We start from the raw sequence: 23547 nt of genomic DNA, 5'->3' as shown, positions 1-23547 counted from the left end.
AACCATTGCTCTCATATCGAACAAAAGGAAAATTTTTCTCTACATCCTGAACAAGCGTTTGAAGTCATATACACTCCTGGAAATGGAAAAAAGAACACATTGACACCGGTGTGTCAGACCCACCATACTTGCTCCAGGCACTGCGAGACGACTGTACAAGCAATGATCACACGCACGGCACAGCGGACACACCAGGAACCTCGGTGTTGGCCGTCGAATGGCGCTAGCTGCGCAGCATTTGTGCACCGCCGCCGTCAGTGTCAGCCAGTTTGCCGTGGCATACGGAGCTCCATCGCAGTCTTTAACACTGGTAGCATGCCGCGACAGCGTGGACGTGACTTTGAGCGAGGGCGTATAGTGGGCATGCGGGAGGCCGGGTGGACGTACCGCCGAATTGCTCAACACGTGGGGCGTGAGGTCTCCACAGTACATCGATGTTGTCGCCAGTGGTCGGCGGAAGGTGCACGTGCCCGTCGACCTGGGACCGGACCGCAGCGACGCACGGATGCACGCCAAGACCGTAGGATCCTACGCAGTGCCGTAGGGGACCGCACCGCCACTTCCCAGCAAATTAGGGACACTGTTGCTCCTTGAGTATCGGCTAGGACCATTCGCAACCGTCTCCATGAAGCTGGGCTACGGTCCCGCACACCGTTAGGCCGTCTTCCGCTCACGCCCCAACATCGTGCAGCCCGCCTCTAGTGGTGTCGTGACAGGCGTGAATGGAGGGACGAATGGAGACGTGTCGTCTTCAGCGATGAGAGTCGCTTCTGCCTTGGTGCCAATGATGGTCGTATGCGTGTTTGGCGCCGTGCAGGTGAGCGCCACAATCAGGACTGCATACGACCGAGGCACACAGGGCCAACACCCGGCATCATGGTGTGGGGAGCGATCTCCTACACTGGCCGTACACCTCTGGTGATCGTCGAGGGGACACTGAATAGTGCACGGTACATCCAAATCGTCATCGAACCCATCGTTCTACCATTCCTAGACCGGCAAGGGAACTTGCTGTTCCAACAGGACAATGCACTTCCGCATGTATCCCGTGCCACCCAACGTGCTCTAGAAGGTGTAAGTCAACTACCCTGGCCAGCAAGATCTGCGGATCTGTCCCCCATTGAGCATGTTTGGGACTGGATGAAGCGTCGTCTCACGCGGTCTGCACGTCCAGCACGAACGCTGGTCCAACTGAGGAGCCAGGTGGAAATGGCATGGCAAGCCGTTCCACAGGACTACATCCAGCATCTCTACGATCGTCTCCATGAGAGAATAGCAGCCTGCATTGCTGCGAAAGGTGGATATACACTGTACTAGTGCCGACATTGTGCATGCTCTGTTGCCTGTGTCTATGTGCCTGTGGTTCTGTCAGTGTGATCATGTGATGTATCTGACCCCAGGAATGTGTCAATAAAGTTTCCCCTTCCTGGGACAATGAATTCAGGATGTTCTTATTTCAATTTCCAGGAGTGTATTCAGCCTTACATACCCACAGAATGAGCAGTTTAAATTGTAGGAAAAAGAAATCGTGAACACACACTCTACATACGACAAATAATCGAGTAATCGCGAGAGTTTTTTTCCTGTCTTCATCTGCTTCCTTGACTATAGGAAAGCCTTTGACTGCGTTATCTGTGAAAGAATGTGGCAGGTGCTTGCAGAGTTCAGCTTCCCAACACACTTGACAGCACCGACCAGAAGTCTATACGATAACCACCTTGCTGCTCTGAATACAAGTGCTGGCACGCCTCATTTCTTCAGAGTATCAAAAGGTGCCAGACAGGGTTGTGTTCCGTCCCCCCCAACTGTACAACATCTATGCATGACATGTCATTACGAATGCTCCTGACGGTTGGACTAAAGGCTTCTCAATTGGTGATAGAGCTGTTAACAACCTCCGATTTGCCAATCACATCTTGCTTTTTGCCTGCAGCGAAGACGAACTTGCTGAGCGATTAAGAAAAGTAAAGGAAATTAGTCTATTATATGGATGGACCTCAATCTCAGCAAGTCTAAACTCATGATAACTGATCGAGTACAGGTTCAGCTGACAGGTCAATTACAGGAAATGAAAATCCTGCATTCTTCCATCTATTTTGAGTCAACCATCTGCTGTACGGGAAGCTGCGAAGATGAGACAAGGAGACGGATCAAGTTAGGGCGAGTGGCTATGAAGATCACCAAGATCTGGTCAGAACGGAGCGATAACGAACACCACAAAGTTCCGGCTTGTTGAAACGTGGTTCCCGTCATCTTTTGTGGTTGCGAGACGTGGACACAAACAGCGCATCAGCGCTTTTCAGTTTCGGTGCTGGAGCAAGGTGCTGCGCATAAGATAGACTGAGATCAGAACAAATGTGTCTATTATTGAGCTACTCAGCATTTCCACGCGCCTTTCTTTTCGTGTCAACCAAAATATTCTCCTGTTCTTTGGCCATATTATGAGAAGAGTCGGAGAAAACCCGGAGAAAATTATGAGGGAAGGGAAGATAGAGGACAACAGACAGAGACGAAGAGCAGCGAATAGTTGGACTGATCAAGTCAAGAAGATCTTTCGTCTACCTCTTCAGCAGGTTCTAAGAGAAGGTGGTGACCGGCCGTGACAGAAATTCGTGGTTCATGGGGTCACTACGATCAATAATAGGAACAACAACTTGTGATGGTGACGCTATTCCCAATACTCAACAGTCGGTGGAACGAGGGTTTCGTGTGTGGGGTACATATTCTGAGGTTTCATTAAATGAGTCTCGGCCTGGTATCTGCCTTACCTACGATTAGTTTCGTTTGATTGCTCCATGTATACCACTCCGTGACCGTATTTGCAAATATGTGCAGGACATGGAATTTTCCGTTGTTTGTTCAACAATCGTATTATTATACAATAAAGGGTCTTTCTGGTTGTATATCCACCCCACCTTGGAGTATTTTACGTTGTCAACTGACAGTCCCTGCATCAGGTGCTGACCCTCTGCAGGTCTTCCTGAATCTCGCAACAGTTTGGCTGGCGTCGTGATTTATTTGTATGCAACAGCATAAACCGTGAACAGCCTGATGGACGTTTCGACGTTCACTTCATATTGTGAACAGTTATGATCCTGTAACTCTCTCTTGGGGTACGCTCGAAATTACTTTTACGTCTATAAATTTCTCTCCGTTGGGTATGATATGCTGTGTTCTGATTCCTAGGATTTTTCAATCCAGGCGCAAAGCTGCTTTGATACCCCGCACACTCTTGTTTCGTATAATAGACGGCACCGTGCAAATGTATCTAACGGCCTGAGGAAGTTCCGGAATACGGCACGTACTTGGGCGTCGGCATCTACTACCTTCTGGGTCTCGTGGATTAACAGAGCGAGCTGGGTTTCACACGATCGTTGTTTGCCAAATTCCAGCTAATATCTACAGACGAGATTTTCCGGTCTCCAGGAAGGTCAGAATATTTTCTCAACACAAAGAAACGAGACTGCTTGCATTACGAAGAGAATACTTGTCGCGACCTCCGACAGTGATCTTCTGCTATGAAGAGATCGAACTTTGTCGCTGAAGCTAGGAGCTGTCAACGAGCAGTTGGAAAGTAAATATATCTCACAAATAAAAGACTCGGAAGAATATTTTTAGCAGTAGAAAGGCCGATTGCAGACGTTTGTTGACTCAAATGGCTCCTATTTTCATCCTCCACTAAATACAGAAATAAAAATGTAAATGCTCGTTTATACAAAATCGTAAATTCCCGAAAGTTTTGCACCGATGGCGTTGAAAATTTGACACAACGTTGCACTTGAACATGCGCTTGTTTTTGTACACCAATTTTAATGTATATATTCCATAATAATTATGTAATATATCGTGTAAGTGGAATCGTTATTACCAAAAATCTCGGAAGTCCTTGAGTGATTTACGCCACATTTCTACACAATACTCTAATCAACATTCGGACTGGCACAGGCTAAATATTTTTTAATATATAAAATATATAATAGTGAAACACTGTTAGCCAACAGGAAAGTTTGTCTTATGATTACAATAATGCTACAGAATCTGAATTCCTAATACCGATAAACAAACTGAAGCTCAGAGAGAGAGAGAGAGGTGGCGATGGGGGGGGGGGGGGGGGCGAGGAGGAGATGGACAGAGGGCTCGGAGGAAATGAAGCGAAAAAGGAGGAGCTGGATAGAGAGTGGGAGCAGGCAAAGATGGAGAGAGAGGGGTTGGGGTAAATAAAGAGAGAGGCAGGAGGAGGAGATGAACAGAAGGCTGGGAGCAAATGAAGTGAAAAGGAGAAGTTGGATAGAGTAGGTGAACGTGGAGAGAGAGGTGGGAGGAGGAGGTGAACAGAAAGCTGGGAGGAAATAAAGTGGAGGACTTGGATAGAGGGTGGGAACAGGTGAAGGTTGAGAGAGTGAGTAATGTTTTGTTCACAGATATTAGCACTATAGTTATTCTTCATATATAAACAATCAGCTGCAAAAAGTAATACGTATTATGAACAATAATAGTCGTATCTCACATCAGTAAGCCAAATTCGAAATGAGCGCTCTATAAGGAGTTAAACTTAGCAACAAGGAATGACGTTATCGGCTTGTGATCCATGTCTTTCGTCAGATGACGGTTCCTCGTTGAGAAATAGCTAGAGTTGTGCTCTATCAAAACCATGTTTCCGTAGTATTGGTACACTACATAAGTGAGGTGGTACGAGGGCTATTCTGAAAGTAAGGAACGATAAGTCGCGAAATGGAAACCACAGTGAAAATCAAAACTGTTTTATTTGCGAATCTCTACACAGTATCAACTCAGACATCTGACGTAGCGTTGTAGCAGCTTTTCAATTCCCTCGTTGTAGAAGACAGCCGCCAGTGCTTTTCGATAATTTTCTACTCTGGACTGCAGCTCGTTGTCTGTGTCAAAATATTGTCTTCATAGCCAGCGGTTCACTTGAGTAGAGATGAACCTCAGGAGTAGCCATTACGGGCTTTATTGTGGGTGATCAAACACTTCCCATCGAAAACGCTGCAAGAGCATCTTCATTGCTCCTGCAAAGCGCTGCCGAGAATTTTCGTGTCTAACGAACTGCATGACAGTTACGTTATGTGGATTTCATAGCTTCAGGTGAAATCTTTCGTCATGCCCTCATACTTGGCAGGAGACGCTAATTTCTAGCCATCTTTACGTTCTTACTGTGAGCTTATAACTGAAAACAGTGACATGATACGATCGACGGGGGTACTAGACACAGTGCCCAACGCATCTGTGCAAAGCTTCATCAGATTTTCACTGCATTTTCCATTTTGCGACCGATCGTTCTTTCTTTCCGAATAACCCTCGTAAATGGTAGGATTACCGGTACTACTAGCTTTGGTAGGGAAGGATGCATAAATGAACGTGTAAGAGAGAAACTGGGAGCAAGTGACTTATCTTTTATTTTTGTTTTTTGTTTTGCATATAATTTGAAGCGTACATCGTTCATTGTTAGTTCACTGTGTATTTTACATCCTTACAAAATATAAATTGCATTTTATAAGTAATACAAATTAGTTGAGCGCGTAATTTCTGCGTTTTTATGTAACCGAAGCAATTACTTTTGATGCAAGTACAGTTTACGTGCGCAAATATAAAAGATACATATACAAATATTATTGCTGTTTTGTACTCAATATAAGGTTCTTCACTATCAAAAAAGGTAAGAGTTTCCTATTATTATTGATTAATGCGAAAGTTGTCTGCGAATAAAAGAAAAAAGTTATATGTAAGTTCGACGATGCATTGAAGTGAAGTTTGATATCTTTTGCGGTTCTTTTTTATTTTACCTTTTTGCTGACAAAACTGCTTTTCCTAGCGCTCCATGATAAATCTGTATGTCTTTCTTTATTTTTACTACAACGTCGCTCTGTTTCACGTTAGGAATCAACAGTTTTCGAATAAAAACTGAATTAAACATTCACAATTTCAGTTTTTCTGTAAGTACTGTATAAAGGTAACAGACAGGAGAATAAATCCGTATAGCAAAATTTTTCCATAGATTACGCTGCTAGTTACATATCCTCAGGCAGTTTCTAGATGGTTCACCGCTTACGAGTTAGGGGATTCTAGTAAGACACTGAGAGCATACGCAAAAAAACGATGTATGATGTAACGCTTGATAGGCATGCAAAACATGTAACGCACAGGTAACGCTGGTAGGACCTTAACTGACCAAAGTTACTCAGAAAACTATCATAGCCAGTGCTTACTTATGGCAGTCTGTAGTAGCCTACTGTAGCTTTACAACTCCATGACAGCCGAGGAACACCAGCTGATTCCATTGTGTGAGACTCGTGGCACGCCTGGAGGCCGGTGTGGTCCAAAAACAGGTAGAGGGAGTGGGTACTCACCGAAGCAGCATGAGCGGAGCCAGGCAGATGGCGAACGCCGTCGCCATGGAGACAAGGTACTTGTGCGCTCGCCGCTCCCTCCACAGATCCACCTGCAGTTCGTACGTGTCGCGCTCGTCCACCGCCCTGCAACACCAAACAGGTTCCGCAGTGAGTGCAGCTATAAGTACGTGTAATTCACTGGTCTCTAACTAACCAATAATACTCCGTTCATCATTAGAACTGCAACACCAAAAAAGGATATCACCACAACTAAAGTGTAGGGCAATGGAGTGTGGCTACCACTGCAGAGGATGTAAGAAAATGAAACACCTAAATATGTGCTTATAATGTTATTTATTGTATGGCTACTACAGTTTGGGTGTTTTAGTTCGCTATATTCAGGCCTTAGCTGATGCTGAGGGGGTTAACGCCATCCGTATACGCGACGCATCAGTCGCCAACATCTATAACTGGTTTTCGCTGACTACACCTGTAACCGCTATGTTGCGAGTTGTGGTTACAGGTAGTCTATGGAAACCAGTTACAGATGTTGGCCACTGATGCATCGTCTATGCAGATGGTGTTCAACCCCTCAGCGTCAGCTAATGCCTGAAGATGGTGCACTGAAGCACCGAAGCTGACAGTCATACAATAAATGACATCAAAACGACGGCTCCAGGTGTTTAATTTTCTTACATAAGTGAACCGCCAAAGTCCATCAGGCAAACAATCACAGAGGATGGTGGAGAAGCCGTTCTTAGAGTTTGTCAGCCCGTCATTCGGCTCTCCCTCCTGGGTGTTGTGGCTTCAATGGGTTGGCGGGAGACTACAGGGTTCTGTTGCAGGTGAAGGTGGCTTTAGTAAAATATATGGCGTCGAGGAAAACTCTTCTTTTTAGCTACATCTACATTCCGAAATCCACTTGCAATCTGTGGTAGAGGGTGCTTTGAGTACCTCCCTTTCCTGTTCCAGTTGGGAATGGTTCGCTGGAAGAATGATGCCCGATAAGCCCCATGTGGGGTCTTCTCTCTTTTAAATTTATCTTCATAGTCTTTTAGCGAGATATACGTAGGAAGCAACACATTTGTTCATCCTTCTAGGAACGCAACCACTCGTAACTTCAACAATAATGCAGCACCTACCACTGGAGCTGGCTGATCATCTCAGTGAACCTTTCGTGCTTACTAAGTGAACCTGTAACGAAACGTGCTGCTCTTCTTTGGATCTCTGTTTCCTCTTTCTGTCCCATGTGGTACAGACCCAATACTGATGAGCAATATATGTGTACCCTGTTGAGAGATGCGCGTTGACCCACCACGTCCTCGTATTGGTACAGTGGAGTTGGTGGACGCTACTGAAGACTACGCATACTGATGTGAGCCAGCAAACACATAAGACACTGAGTTCCACTGGCGGCCAACTGGGGCTAGAACAGCATTCCTGTAGGCCATAGCGACTGTGTTTAGTACAGCCGGTGGTGTATAGGCCAAGACTGAGGTGTGGAGAGGTGGAATGTCAAGGCGTTCTGAGCTCCGAACCTCTGTGTTAAGGTGGCATGTGAAAGTGGCGTGCTAACAATGATGAAGGCTGTCCAGTGCAGGCGTGACCCAACAGCACTGCACCCATCTGGTTACCGTCGCCAGCTCGAAGCAGCCTAGTGGTTCGATTGGCGCTACAAATAATGCCCCAAAGACAGTCTGGCAGCAAAAGCAAGCACAACCAATTGGCACACTGCTGCTACTTCTCATTGTTATGAGGTCCTTGCCACACGTTGATGTAACCTATGGCACGGTTTGCAGGTCAGATGTATCGTCAGCAGAACGCCTTATAGAGAGTTATTGAGACACCCTATCCCGAATCTCCTTGACGTCACTGTGCTCTGTCTGAACCGCAACAAAACCTCACTAACTGTGCGAATACAGTAAGGTTAGGAGAAGAGGTGATTAAATTTGTAGGCATTTCGGGGATATAGAGTTCCGAAATGTAGTCGCTGATTCGACTAGGAAGATGTCCAGCTCCTATTAACAGAAACGTAATGCCACGCTCGTCCAGCTCTCTGCCAGTGTTCACCAATCACTGCAAATCGGTAAGAGTGGCGTCTCAATTTCTTGGTAATGTATGGGTGGGTGAGGGGTCTGGAGAACACGCTGACCGACGCAACGGCCAAACACTCTCTGAATCGGAGTAGGTCAGTGCAGCAAGAGTAACATGTGGCCCTGCATTGTCTGGTTGAAAGATATTGCAGAACCTTTGAGGTTACTGAACGTTACATGTTAGGAATCAAACAGCTGATGTCTAGGTGATTGTCTTGTGTGCACAATAGCATCCCGAACTATCAGTTCACATGCTGGTCCCACATGACGAAAACGAAAGCAATTTAGTCACGTTGATAATCTTCAGAGCCTCTACACATGGATACATCTTTTGCGATTCTGCATGCCACTATTCGTCTGATAAGACGACGTGATGCTACTCCTGTATCCAGTGTTGTTGCTAGGTGAAAGCTGCAGCTCCGGCCGCTGTGGCCGAGTTGTTCTAGGCGCTTCAGTCCGGAACTATGCGGCTGCTACGGTCGCAGGTTTGAATACTGAATCGGGCATGGATGTGTCTGATGTCCTTAGGTTAGTTAGGTTTAAGTAGTTCTAAGTATAGGAGATGGTGACCTCTAATGTTAAGTCCAATAACACTTAGAGCCATTTGAACCATTTGATTTGAAAGCTGCAGCAATGATAACTCTGATGAAAGTCTGTGGTTTTCCAAACGTCATTCCACTGTTCATGTCGATACTTGTCTTTCTGAAAACAGTTTGATTTCATGAACGGAGGTATGCGAGATGGCTGTAAGTTCCTGCATGGCAGATGAACAATATGTCTGTCCTCTAAGCGCTAGTCGCGAGGGGGTGCTGATGTCGTGCCTGCTATCGAGTGTGGTCCTCCTGAACTCGCAGATCCCATATTTGCACGACAGCTGTGAGATCCTAACCAACACGAGCAGGAATATCGTAGACAGGCCATGATCTTACGACTCATCTGGTGGTGTATATCTGTCCTTCTTACACGAAGCATAACACAATCTTCTGATAAATAACCAACATTACAATGCGATTTCTGCGTGAAAAACTCTACTCCTACCTACCACAAGTCGTCGCAGTGAAATGCTAATCAGTTGCATGTCCAAGTATGTTGTATACTTCCTGTCAATTTGGCGTTCGTTCCATACCCTTCCATGATGTTACCACTTTAATGGTCCCCATCGCAATAATAATAATTTGACGAAAACTGTCTTTTGAGGAAAAGTCACCCACAAATCATGACGTACGTCTGCCATCTAGAGAAGAAATCTAACTTATATCCAATCACTGTGGAACAATGAAACACTTGAGGCGAACGAAATACTTGCTGAACTCTCAAAATGTAGCAACTAAAAAGGGGTTTGGAGACTTATATAACAGAATGGTCAGTAGAATGCTGTACTGATCCTGACAAACAAGGTGTCAGCTCCTTCCTATAAAAATTAATATTTTGACGAAATGAAACCAGAAAGCTGTCAAATTGACAAGAATTTATGAAACGGGTGACTTACCATCAGATTTACAGGAAAGAATTGTCATTACATTGAAAAAGGAAATGTGCTCTTAAATTGGTGTATTGGACTGTTGGTTTGGGAGGTCATACTGTTAACCAGAATAACATACAGAGTAGTTAAAAGAAAAGTTGAAGACGTGGTGAAAGCTTGGATGTCGGAAGTGATAAGATACTAGAGAAGCAGTTTTGAGATTGTGCTTAGCAGTGTGCTATTATTCATCATGCTCATTATCAGCCACTGCCCACCTACTTTATGCCATCGACTTTTCTGCTCCTCAAGTTAGGTGATGCTTAAGAGCAGGAGAGAGCGCGTTGTTTCTTGAGAAGTGGACAGAGGTGCGATAGCAAGAGGAGGAATGTGTTTCTGGCCGGAGCATGATTGGTAGAGTCATCTGTGAGCCACTGTTGATAAACGCCACCTAATGGGAGGAGCTAGTATGAGCGATTGGTGACAAACTTCGCCTGGTGGTGGTACACGTCGCCCTATGGGATGATCTAATGAGAGCTACTGGGGGGGGGGGGGTACACGTCACCCACTGGGAAAATGTAACATGAGCACAGGTGGTAAATGTCATCTGATGGAGGATATAGTGTGAGCTATTGGTGGTACACTTAACCTAATTAAGATCTAGTGTGAGCTGCTAGTGGTACACATAACTCAATGGCAGGATTTAATGTGAGCTACCAATGGTACACATCACGTGATGGGAGGATCTACAGGAGCCACTGGATTTACATATCACCTGATGAGCCACTGGTGGTACCATCACCCCATGGAAGCTGAGCCACTGATGGTATATGTGCCTAATGGAGGATATGGCATGAGTCACCAGAGCTACATGTCGCCCTATGGTGGTATATAGTGAGAGCCACCAGTGGTACATATCACCAATTGGGAGGGTCTAGTGCTAGTCACCAAGGCTACAAAACGCCATGTGGCAGGATACAGTGAGAGCCGCCGATGTGAACCACCAATGATACACATCACCTGATGGCAGGGTGAGCCATTGGTGGTACACATCGCCCGATGGGAGGATCTAGTATGTGTGTGTGTGTGTGTGTGTGTGTGTGGTTTGGGATCTTATGGACGCCCAATGTCGAGGTTATCAGCGCCCTGACATCGATTAAAACAAACGAATGTGGATAACAACGAAAACCGACAGTGCACCTCACTTGATGGGAGGAAGTAGTGTGATCCACCAATTTTACATATCGCCCGATGAGAGGATCTTTTGTGAGCCACCGATGGTACTGATACCCGAAGAGAGGGTCTAGTATGAGTCACCAGTGGTACATGTTGCCCACTGGGAGGATCTGGCGTGAGCTACCAGAGCTAATGCCGTTCTGTGCGAAGATGTACTGTGAGTCTGATGGAAGTATCTGGTGCAAGCCACCGGTGATATACGTCGCTCAATGGGAGGATCTAGTGTGAGCTACTGGCGATAAACTATGCCTAATGGGGTGATACAGTATGAGCCACCGGTAGTACATGCAAAGGTGAACGTGTTACATGCTAAAAGTCTATCCTCTGAACACTCAACAGAGAGCTTTCCTCTGAGCATTCGATAAAGGACGAGCTACAGTGTGTGCTGATGGCGTCTCTTATTCAAATACCTGTCCATAAACGCTGAAAAATCACAAAATACAAAACAGTAGCTGCCAAATGTACCGTATATTCATGAAGGGATGTGCGATTAAATAGGGAATGAATTCATTACGTGGCGAGTTTAGACAGTGAGCTTATGTAACTATGCAGTTGCTGTATAATAAGTAAGATTTTAAAACATAAGAGGCACATCGTTACCACACTTGTTACTAATTTGCGCAATTAGAAAGCCACACTTATTACAGAATATTACAGTATATTAAACAAAATGAAGAGTTCAAAGAATCGAATTGAGGTACTATTGAAATGGGAGGGCTTTCAAAATTTAGAATACGGTGGATGGCAATAACTTGTACGATATCCAAGTCCGCGTGCACAAGCGGAATAACCAAATCACAAATGGGAATCTTCAAAAAGGGCACTAACAGAAACTGGGAAATAAACTTACGTATTAGGAAGGTAATTGCAAAGATACTTTGGATACTTCATCTGATCGACGAAAGAAGGAAGTACAGAAATGTTCGTGGAAAGAAGGGAATAGGGCTAGAGCTAATGAATTAATAGGAGGTGCACGGAGGCAAAAGCGGAATGGCTCCTGGAAAAACATAAAGAAATTGGAAAAGAAATGATCGTCAAAAGAGCTGAGTCAGCATACACAACCTTCTCTGATTTAAAAGAAAGGTTAACATTAAGGGGATTCCTCTGTTAAATGTAGAGGAGATAGCGCATATGTGGAAACAATACATCGAAGCCCTATGTGACGGGGAGGACTTGTCCGATTACGTGATAGAAGAATAAACAGGAGTCGACACGGAACAGATAGAGGATGCAGTATTAGAGTCAGAATTTAAAAGAGCTTTGGAGTACTTAAGTTATAGTGAGGCAGAAAGAATAGATAACGTTCAATCAGAATTTCGAAAATCATTGGAGGAAGTGGTGTGTAGGATGTATGAGGCTGCGGATGTACCAGCAGACATTGAAAAAAAAGCTTAATCCACACAGTTCTGAAGATAGCAAGAGATGACAAGTGCGAGAGCTCTGCATGATCAGTTTAATAGCTCATACATTCAAAGAGCTGACAAGAATAATACACAGAAGAATGAAAAGGAAAATTGAGGATGTATTAGATGACGATCGTTTGGCTTTAGGAAAGGTAAAGGCACTAAAGAGGCAGTCCTGACGTTGCGGTTGATAATGGAAGCAAGACTGAAGAAAGCTACGGACCACGCAGTACTGAATTCCCTAATGATTTCCGAAATGGAAAGTCCAATACGTCTAGCTCCAACTACCATTCCGCTTTCAAAATCTGTTAAAGCCCATCGTATGGCCATAAGCACTTCGGAAACCTTTTCACATGAATCTCCTGAGTAAAAATAACAGCTCCACAAACGCAGTGCCATTCTATACTTTGTGTACAAGATATCAGTGGCGTAGCGTGGTCGTAAACGCCGGGGAGATTCTGCAGTTATTATATGGAGACAAAATACTACAATAAACAATAATTTAAACAAATGAAACAAAATGCATCAAATAAAACAACAACTACTTCAAATACTACTACTACTACCGCCACTACCATCGTCAATAATAATAATAATAACTAACTTGTTCAAGAAACGATGGCAAATTTGTAGAACTCCAACAGCAAGAGAAGAAGCACTTACATTGTCTTGTACACAAATGCAATGCGCCTGTCTTTTCTTTCCACGAATAAGTCTATAACTCGGTCTACAAAGACCTGATCACTGGATAGCTCTCCAAGTAGTGTCTTTTCTATTGCTAATGTGCTCAAACACGACAGCCGGATGTTGGACACTGAATTCCTTAAATAATTCTTCACTCGTTTAAGAGCATTCGTGCTTCGTTCACTGCTTGCTGTGGTTGCGAGTAGGGTCAAAACCAAACACAGGAACTTCGTTGTTTCCTCATCAACGGAGTCTAAATCATTTTTGACAATGTACTTTAAGAGGATTCTTGGAGATTGTTTTTTCTCATCAGCGTATATGTTACACAGTTCATTTTGAAGTTGTTCTTGTTTGAAAAAAGGTTACTGTACTAATAATTGAAGCAGTTTCAACTTTGGGAATTCTTTTTGATAGTTCAGGAAACACTTTTCGTTCAAAAGTTCAACAAACAATTTGGGGAAAGTCTTGAAACCTTCTTTCTATCTGAACAATTTGCAAATCCAGTATCTCGTAAGTTAGTGCCCTAAGAGATGTCTTGACTCTCACAGAATGATAAGTTGCCATTCAACTTTCCGTTCTTAATTGTCGTACGTTTCTCAAAACAGTTCTTATTTCGTCGTGGCAAGTAGTTATACTGGCAGGTTTTGACTAAAGAACATTAAAGAGATGGTCAAAAATGGTCAAATGGCTCTGAGCACTATGGGACTCAACTTGTAAGGTCATCAGTCCCCTAGAACGTAGAACTACTTAAACCTAACTAACCTAAGGATATGACACACATCCATGCCCGAAGCAGGATTCGAGCCTGCGACCGTAGCGGTCGCGCGGTTCCATACTGTAGCGCCTAGAACCGAAAGAGATGATCAACATAAACAGAGGACACTCGGTAGAAACAAGACAAGTAGACAAACGTAGGATCATCCACCCGTCTTTTCATTCCCACAGCACAGCTCAAAGGTTCTGGGTCCCACAGAGTGTGTATCATCAAATATATAATTAAAAACACTATATAGCCCTGAGGAATGACTAGATGTTGTTGAAACTGCCCTGGAACGAAAGATCCAGTTAGTGTCACTTGCATGTGGCAGTTTAAATCCTTCCTTAGTTAGCAATACATTTCGTTTTGATGATTTGCTGAAAAACGAATGTTTGGAAGATCACTTACAAACATGCGTACTTGTCATATGATTTTGGAGTCATGTAACAGTACCAAATTCATTTTGTATGCGTAACAATGAATAAACAGCTCATAGGGACAGAACTGCTTTACCAATTGTTGTAGTCCTCTTTCTCTGCCCACTATTACTGAAGCGCCGTCATATGTTTGACTAACCACTTTTTCTTCCACATTCCATTCTTTCAGTATTTTATGAACAATGTTTGACAAATCTTCAGCAGTTTTCTCTCCATAAACGTCGTAAAATCCAACGAATCTTTCCTCAATTTTGTCTGCTATACAGTACCTGAATATTATACGCATTTGACCCTTGCATGACACGTCTAATGTTTCATCAGCCTGAATCGAAATGAAATTGCGGTTCTGAATTTCAGATTTTATTTTCTCATTAACTGCTAGAGTTATAATTTCTATTACATCATTCTGTATATCTGGAGAAGTTCCTTTAAAGATTGAAGATGATGACAGATGGTCTCGGATTAACTGCTCTCCTTGAGCTAGTAAATGCAACAATTCCAGATAGTTACCTTTGTTGCTGGGGGATTCGTCTTCTCGATGGCCGCGAAAGGCTAGTTCTTGTTTACAAAGAAATACAATTGCCTGAATAAGATGAGCCGGTACTGTCCTGCTGGATGCAACTTGTTTGTTCTACACTCCTGGAAATGGAAAAAAGAACACATTGACACCGGTGTGTCAGACCCACCATACTTGCTCCGGACACTGCGAGAGGGCTGTACAAGCAATGATCACACGCACGGCACAGCGGACACACCAGGAACCGCGGTGTTGGCCGTCGAATGGCGCTAGCTGCGCAGCATTTGTGCACCGCCGCCGTCAGTGTCAGCCAGTTTGCCGTGGCATACGGAGCTCCATCGCAGTCTTTAACACTGGTAGCATGCCGCGACAGCGTGGACGTGAACCGTATGTGCAGTTGATGGACTTTGAGCGAGGGCGTATAGTGGGCATGCGGGAGGCCGGGTGGACGTACCGCCGAACTGCTCAACACGTGGGGCGTGCGGTCTCCACAGTACATCGATGTTGTCGCCAGTGGTCGGCGGAAGGTGCACGTGCCCGTCGACCTGGGACCGGACCGCAGCGACGCACGGATGCACGCCAAGACCTTAGGATCCTACGCAGTGCCGTAGGGGACCGCACCGCCACTTCCCAGCAAATTAGGGACACTGTTGCTCCTGGGGTATCGGCGAGGACCATTCGCAACCGTCTCCATGAAGCTGGGCTACGGTCCCGCACACCGTTAGGCCGTCTTCCGCTCACGCCCCAACATCGTGCAGCCCGCCTCCAGTGGTGTCGCGACAGGCGTGAATGGAGGGACGAATGGAGACGTGTCGTCTTCAGCGATGAGAGTCTCTTCTGCCTTGGTGCCAATGATGGTCGTATGCGTGTTTGGCACCGTGCAGGTGAGCGCCACAATAAGGACTGGATACGACCGAGGAACACAGGGCCAACACCTGGCATCATGGTGTGGGGAGCGATCTCCTACACTGGCCGTACACCTCTGGTGATCGTCGAGGGGACACTGAATAGTGCACGGTACATCCAAACCGTCATCGAACCCATCGTTCTATCATTCCTAGACCGGCAAGGGAACTTGCTGTTCCAACAGGACAATGCACGTCCGCATGTATCCCGTGCCACCCAACGTGCTCTAGAAGGTGTAAGTCAACTACGCTGGCCAGCAAGATCTCCGGATCTGTCCCCCATTGAGGATGTTTGGGACTGGATGAAGCGTCGTCTCACGCGGTCTGCACGTCCTACACGAACGCTGGTCCAACTGAGGCGCCAGGTGGAAATGGCATGGCAAGCCATTCCACAGGACTACATCCAGCATCTCTACGATCGTCTCCATGGGAGAATAGCAGCGTGCATTGCTGCGAAAGGTGGATATACACTGTACTAGTGCCGACATTGTGCATGCTCTGTTGCCTGTGTCTATGTGCGTGTGGTTCTGTCAGTGTGATCATGTGATGTATCTGACCCCAGGAATGTGTCAATGAAGTTTCCCCTTCCTGGGACAATGAATTCACGGTGTTCTTATTTCAATTTCCAGGAGTGTATTTTATTGCTGTCAGACGAGCGGCTTCAGAAAGGGCTTGCTCAATTCTACTTTTGCCCAATAACTGAAATGTTTCTTTGTTCTGCAGGTGACGTTTAGATGCCTGATGCTTTTGTGCTTTCCTGTCAAAGTTCTTTATTGCATCATTCCTTTTCACCACCGAACAGAAGACATATATAACATTATAATCTGTTATGAACTGCATTCGCAGTCGGCCAAGCATACTTTTCGTACCAGGCTGTCCGAAAAGTGCGTTTTTGTTTGGCTTCACTTAAAACTACACTGCGTATAGGAGTAGGTCGTTTGTCCTTCAGTTCGCACTTTTTTTACGGCACGTTAATGTAGAAAAAGGAGTTTTTAATAAAAATTCTATAAGATGTTCAGTTGCTAGCTCACTCATGGTGGCGACAAAACGAAAATATGCACTAAAATCACACAAGAATGACTACGAACACAAACCGTGCGACTGTTTACTTCCGTGTTAAATGCCAGCATAGAAGCGGCGGAGACTAGTCTCGATACCTGCTAGCAAGTGCAGCGCACTGGCCTTCGTGGAAAAGGGAAGGTGGAGGGGAGCCGAGAAAGCCACTAACGCTCAGGCACACACAGCCAGGTAGGGGAAGGGAGGCAGAGACTGAGAGCAGTCGAGTCTCAAGCAGGCAGATACACCAATACTCAGGGTGAGGCGGCGTGGGCTACAAAACTGACGTCTTCGCACATTTAGTGCTCCAAGTAGGAAGTTGTTTATATTTTTGTTATGAATTACTATTCCATATTCTTCAAGCACGAATACAGGGGAGACTAAGTCTCAAAGTCTCCCCTCACGCTACTCCACTGCATGATACTAACGCCGTCTGTATGGGTGCATATCGCTACCCTATGACTTACGTCACCTCATTGTAACTACCTGTTCTGCACACACGGTTCATACCAGTCCAGAATGTTTTCCTCGTGTGAAGACTTTCCTTCCGTCTGTTGACGACAGTTGGAACTGTTTGAACAAGATCTACCTTATTTAAGAACAGTAAATATGTCAGTTATCACGAAATAAGGTATTATTTGATTCCGTGGTGTCTGTTCTTTCGAACATGTCCAGTGATTGCGGGTAAGTGGCGCTCGGTGCGAAAGTAGATCGGCCATCGGCCATGAGTAATTCGGAGCTCTAAGCATAATGGGACTTCACATCTGAGGTCATCAGTCCCCTAGACTAAGAACTACTTAAACCTAACCAAACTTAAACCTAACCATCCAAAGGACGTCACACACATCCATGCCCGAGGCAGGATTCGAAACTGCGACCGTAGCAGCAGCGAGGTTCCGGACTGAAGGGCCTAGAGCCGCTAGGCCACAGCGATAATGCTGTGTCCGGATGGCACAGTAGTTAATTCACCTGTATAGTAAGCAGGAGATTCTGCGTTCGGATCCCAGTCCAGGACACATTTTCACTCGTCGCTGCTAATTCTGCGTAATGTGCCGCTGCAGCTAACAGCAGTGATCCCCTTTTAATTTACTTAGAAATAAAGTGTGTCGCTGAGTAGGTTTACCCTTCTGTACTAAACAACGTGGAGATTGCGGCCGCCGGTTAACTGAAGTGATATGCTGAAAGAGGATCGGCCTTGGTGAGACAGTATTAGTGATTAGGACGGCGAGTGCCCGCGACACTGACCTCGGGTCTGCTGCGTGGTCGCGTGGAGAGGAGCGCCGGCTACTGGCGGTGTACCTGTGCGGCAGGATGTCGTCCCTGGAGTGGGCGGCCTCCCGCAGCACGACGGCCAGCACGTGCTGCTGTCGCGGCGCCGCCTGCTGCTGGCGGGCCCGCAGCTCCCGCGAGATGCGCAGCTGCAGGCACGCCGTCACCGTCAGCGGCAGCACGAACCTGCGCCACACCGGCCACACGTTCTCCGTCACCTGCCTTGTCCTAGTCCAGCCCTTCGTATTTCCTTTCATTACACTATCAGTAAATAGCGTGCTGGAGTATCTGTTGTTCAGCTACTTCTGTTAACCTATACAACGAAGAAAATGTCCAAAGTTACATTTTTTTTCTCTCTTGATAACTGGGTGTCCCTGCCTGGAACTAGCCAACAAGTGAATAAAAATAGTGAAATTTTCAACTTTCGAGTGGTTTCTTCGTTGTACTCCTATTAGGTATTACAAAAATTTACACGTTGCAATGTTGACATCATGTGTAGATGTGCTGTGAGCTTTTGTGAGGGACCAGTATATTTCGCACACACTTATTTTATCTGTCTACTAGCCTTCTACCTATGTGGCACGTTCTGTATATTGCACACATATCCTCCTCCCCCACCTCTGTCCATCTTCTTTTCCCCATCCCCACCCATCTCTTTCCCCTCTACTCTCACTACCCACCATCTCGTCCTCCTCTTCCTATGCCAACTGCCTACATCTTCTTCTTCTTTATCGTCGCTTTGTCCCACGTCACGTAGGGTCGGCGTTGCTCTTCTGGATCCTTCTCCTCCATAGTACTCTATCCATTGCCTCTTCCTTCTTCCATACTTTCTCCCTTAGGTCCCTGGATATCTTATCCTTCCACTTCATCTTCAGTCTTCCTCTCCTTCTCGCTCCTTCAATCTTTATATCTTCAACTCTGTTTCCGATATACTCTTCCCCTTTTCTCTGTAAGTGTCCGCATCGCCTTACTCTGCTCTCTTGTATCTTTTCCCCGTGGGTCCCACTTTCACAGCTCCTCTAACAAATTCGTTTCTGATCTTGTCCTTCCTTGTTACCCCACACATTTACCTCAGCATCCTCATTTCCGCCACATCCCTTTCCTGGGCTACTGTAATTGGCCATGTCTCTGCCCCGTATATCATAGCAGGCCTTACCACCGACTTGTACACTTTCCCTTTCAACCCAATACTCACCTTCTTGTCACACAACACTCCACTCATTTTCCTCCAGTTCTTCCAACAGCAATTTATTCGGTGTTGTATCTCGCTTTCCAGTCCTCTGTCCCTCTGTATTTACAACCCCAGGTATTTAAACTTGCAGATCGATTTCAGTTCATCATCCTGGATCTTGCAAGACCTCATCTGCACATCCTTCAGTGCTAAATATTCTGACTTTGTCCTGCCAATTTTCATTCCTCCTAAGCCACCTGCCCACTATCTCTCTCCAACTCCCACCTGCCTCCTACACATCTCCTTTCTTATCGTCTCTCTGTCCATATCCAACTTTTCTGTCTGTCTCGTTCACGACCCTCTCTGTTCTTTTCTTCCTCCCCCTCTCTCTGTCATCTCCTCCTTCCCTTTCTCTCTCTTCATCTCCTCCTCCTCATATTTCTGTCCATCTATTCCAACTACCTCTCTCTGTCCACCTTCTCCTGCCCCCCTCCCCAATCACTCCCTCTCTTCCAATGCTTTCTCATCTTCCCTTTCTCTGTCCATGTCATCCTCCCTTCTTTCGCTATCAGTCTCCTTCTACTCTCCTCCTAGACAAGTCACGCCCATTTCCACATATACCCCCAGGAACACATTCTGATACTACCTGCACAACATGCCTGTCATGCAGGGCAGCCTAGACTTGAGGATTTGTGATCCCTTCTCACCCACATCACCAGCCCTATAGGAGCTTGGTGATTGTTACCCCACAGAACTTCTTCTGAGACAATAAGTAGTGTGCATCTTAAATTTGGTTGTGGTCGATCCAATGGTTTAGGAGGATATATAAACACACACAGACACACGTAGGATTTATTTATTTTCTTTACATTTCCTTGGGTTAAAAAGATGTGGTTCTCGATATGAAGCTAGGTTTTGATATGTGAAACGTTTTTATCATTGACACTACCTAGTTCATGGCAGCCAGGCAGTATGTAAAGGAACAATCTTGTGCCGCCTTGTGTTTGGAAAAATTGAAACTTGTGATGGAAACACAGAGGATAGAGTGCAGTTGGTGACAGACAGATGGTAACATTTTAGCTTAAAGCAAATCAACGAAATAAATATTGTAACCTGAAAATAATGGACAGAGATTGAAAAAAAAAAGTATTTAGTAGGTGCAGGCTACAAAAATGAACGATTATAAAACACTGTCTTTATTGACGGTTAATGTAGACTGAGTTAATTTAAAAACTTTGAACCACTCTCTATTGTAGTATTACAAAGAACATGTATGATTACTTACAGTTGTTTTTTGTTTAAGAAAGTATAAAAGAAAGAACTGAATTGTGGTGTATAGACCAAACACACCAATTACTGCTAATGTTTCCAGAATGAGATTTTCACCCTGCTGCAAAGTGTGCGCTGATATGAAACTTCCTGGCAGATTAAAACTGTGTGGCGGACCGAGACTCGAACTCGAGACCTTGCCCTTTGCGGGCAAGTGCTCTACCATCTGAGCTACCCAAGCACAACTCACGCCCTGTCCTCACAGCATCACTTCTGCCAGTATCTCGTCTCCTATCTTCCAAACTTTCCAGAAGCTCTCCTGCGTGCCTTGCATAACTAGCACTCCTGAAAGAAAGGATACTGCGGAGACATGGCTTAGCCACAGCCTGGGGGATGTTTTCAGAATGAGATTTTCACCCTGCAGCGGAGTGTGCGCTGATATGAAACTTCCTGGCAGATTAAAACTGTGTGCCGGACCGAGACTCGAACTCGGGACATTTGTAATGCTATTACTATGAGCAGTGTAGAAAATTGTGCAGAAATATAAGTAGAAATGAAGTTAAACATCTTTGTCATTCAAAGCTGAGTGCGCTTCTGGGATTATTTTCTGCTTTTCTTGCAGACATTTCTTTAAGAAAATGAATAATAATGTGCTCTTTGTGCCGGTAGAAAGGTAAAATTAATCTGGGAAACATAGTATGACATCGTGCAATGTGACTTTTTATCTTGCGAAAGTGACACCTTTGAGCTTTAATACTACGAAGAAAGAATGATTTATTTTTCACTCTTGGACATTAGTGGCAAAGAATAGATTTAAATGCAGTAAACCACTTCACTGGCAAAGAAGGACGACATATGATGCTTCTAAGCTTTAGATTCGTGTTGTTGGCCTAAGCCGCACCGAAAACGTATAAAAACAGGGGTTCCTTTTTATAGTCAGTTGTGAGTTGTAAGAAGCTCTGGCCTGAATACTGGACCAAAAATGTGAAATCATAGTCTGGTTTCACATTGTTATCAAGCGTCATTCGTAATAGAGTTCGACTTACACTGCTAAATGAAATAAGATGCGAGTGAAAGACCGGAGATACATTCATTAGTAGTATTTTCCTTTATTTCTGTCGAGGAAGTCGCTGCACACGATGTATGGCTACCACCTACAGTTTCCGTATTGTTCTGTCGCTTATTGTCTAGGTGACAAGTCTTAGAATATTAAATCTGCACTGCAACAGGCATTTGGTCGGTGACGTCACCATAGCTCACACTCACCTCACCGCACATACGCATACCGAAAACCCATCTTTAATCATATACAATTGTGAATAAAATCGGGATTTTCCATTTTATAGTGCATTATTATTATTACTATTATTGTTATAATTATTAACGTATTTCTGAGTTAAACAAAAAGTAAATTTGGCTTTGTTTAGAAAATAACGAGGAGGAGGAGGAGGATTCGTAGTGCATAGCTCGTTTATTAAGGACAGTGCACAGGTTATACGGAAAGTAAGTATAATACTCGAAACCAAGTCCAGGCTGTAGTGTCACAAATTTATTTGTGACTCTCATTTTTCTCAACACCCACACCTAATGCATGGTCTACTCATTTCATTCAAGATTCTGTTATGTTCCGAATTATATGTTTCTGTCTTATGTGACTAAAGGTACGGTATTTTTCTCCTTTCACGTAAAGACTGATCACACCAGCTAAAGGAACACGAGTGTCACTGCCGATTAGGCAAAGTAGACAAATCAGCTGTAGCAGAGCACGCTCTTCAGTCAGGAAGCCACGAAGTGAAGATTAGTGAAATAATTTTTTTTTATCTACGACGACGAAATATTATCCACGGTTATGTAGAGAATTCATTGAAATTTTAATATGAAAGAAGAGTCCATGAAACTTGGCGGTATATGGACAGTAGTTGTGCAGAATCACTAAACAATTTTTTCTTTATCTTTGGCAAGACCACAGTCGCTATTTAAATTTAATTTTTGATAAGGATCATCTCTGCATATCACATGTAACCCTGGCCACACCTATTCTTCTGCAGTATATATATTTCGTTCCCAGAGGTCATACCCAGCAATCGGCAAGACTCAACGGCAGAGCAACGCCTCTGACGATATCCAGCGCAGTTCTAGAGGAAACGATAATGGTCGAAGGAGAAGAAATGAATTAAAGTTTGTACTGCAGCCTGGGCTCTTCTCACTTGCTAGGCAGAAATGCTAACCATTACACCACCACAGTACTATGATCATCATTGCTGCACGAACTATCCAAGTTGAGTGCCCACCCCAACACAAACTTCAATTGATGAATCGAAGTTTGTGTTTGGGAGGGCATTCAACTTGATAGTTCGTGCAGCCATGTTGACGTGAATAGAAGTTTGTGTTGGGGAGGGCATTCAACTTGGCTAGTTCGTGCAGCCATGTTGACTTGAATAGAAGTTTGTGTTGGGGAGAGCATTCAACTTGGGTAGTTCGTGCAGCCATGTTGACCTGAATAGAAGTTTGTGTTGGGGAGGACATTCAACTTGGGTAGTTCGTGGAACAATGTTGACGATCGTACTGCGGTGGTGAAATGGTTAGCATTTCTGCCTCGCAAGCAAGAAGAACCGAGTTAGAGTCGAGTTTGCAGCACAAATTTTAATACATTTTTTCTGTATCGATAATTATCGTAGATAATGAAGTAAATGTCTCAGGGAAACATTTAATTATAAGATCTGGAGGAAACGTTAGGAACAGAAGAGTGCACACCCTGAAAGGTTTACCAACAGCAACGCCGAAGGCGGTTGTTCTTCAGGGCAACGATCACATATTTTCACTGTCTTTTCTGCGACATTTAATCGTAACTGGTAACTTTATGTTAATGGTATTGGATTCAGCTATTAATGTGATGTTTTTGAGACTTTATCAGCCGAACGTCGAGAACTTTTTGTGGGTG

General features: G+C 44.7%; 1 protein-coding gene across 1 annotated transcript in view; it reads right to left on the bottom strand.

Annotated features, from left to right (window-relative positions):
- Positions 1-4457: 4457 nt before the first annotated feature.
- Positions 4458-23547, bottom strand: part of LOC126335360 (uncharacterized) — a 195352-nt gene continuing 176262 nt past the window's right edge. Inside the window, exons 4-6 of the mRNA XM_049998594.1 lie at positions 18143-18352; positions 6369-6494; positions 4458-4461 (exon numbers count right to left, since the gene is read on the bottom strand). Of these exons, the coding sequence (XP_049854551.1) occupies positions 4458-4461; positions 6369-6494; positions 18143-18352 (340 nt within the window). The remainder of the gene's footprint in view (positions 4462-6368; positions 6495-18142; positions 18353-23547) is intronic.

The sequence above is a fragment of the Schistocerca gregaria genome, chromosome 1, assembly GCF_023897955.1.
Source record: "Schistocerca gregaria isolate iqSchGreg1 chromosome 1, iqSchGreg1.2, whole genome shotgun sequence".
Lineage (NCBI taxonomy): Eukaryota > Metazoa > Arthropoda > Insecta > Orthoptera > Acrididae > Schistocerca > Schistocerca gregaria.
This window is presented reverse-complemented; position numbering and strand designations above follow the sequence as displayed.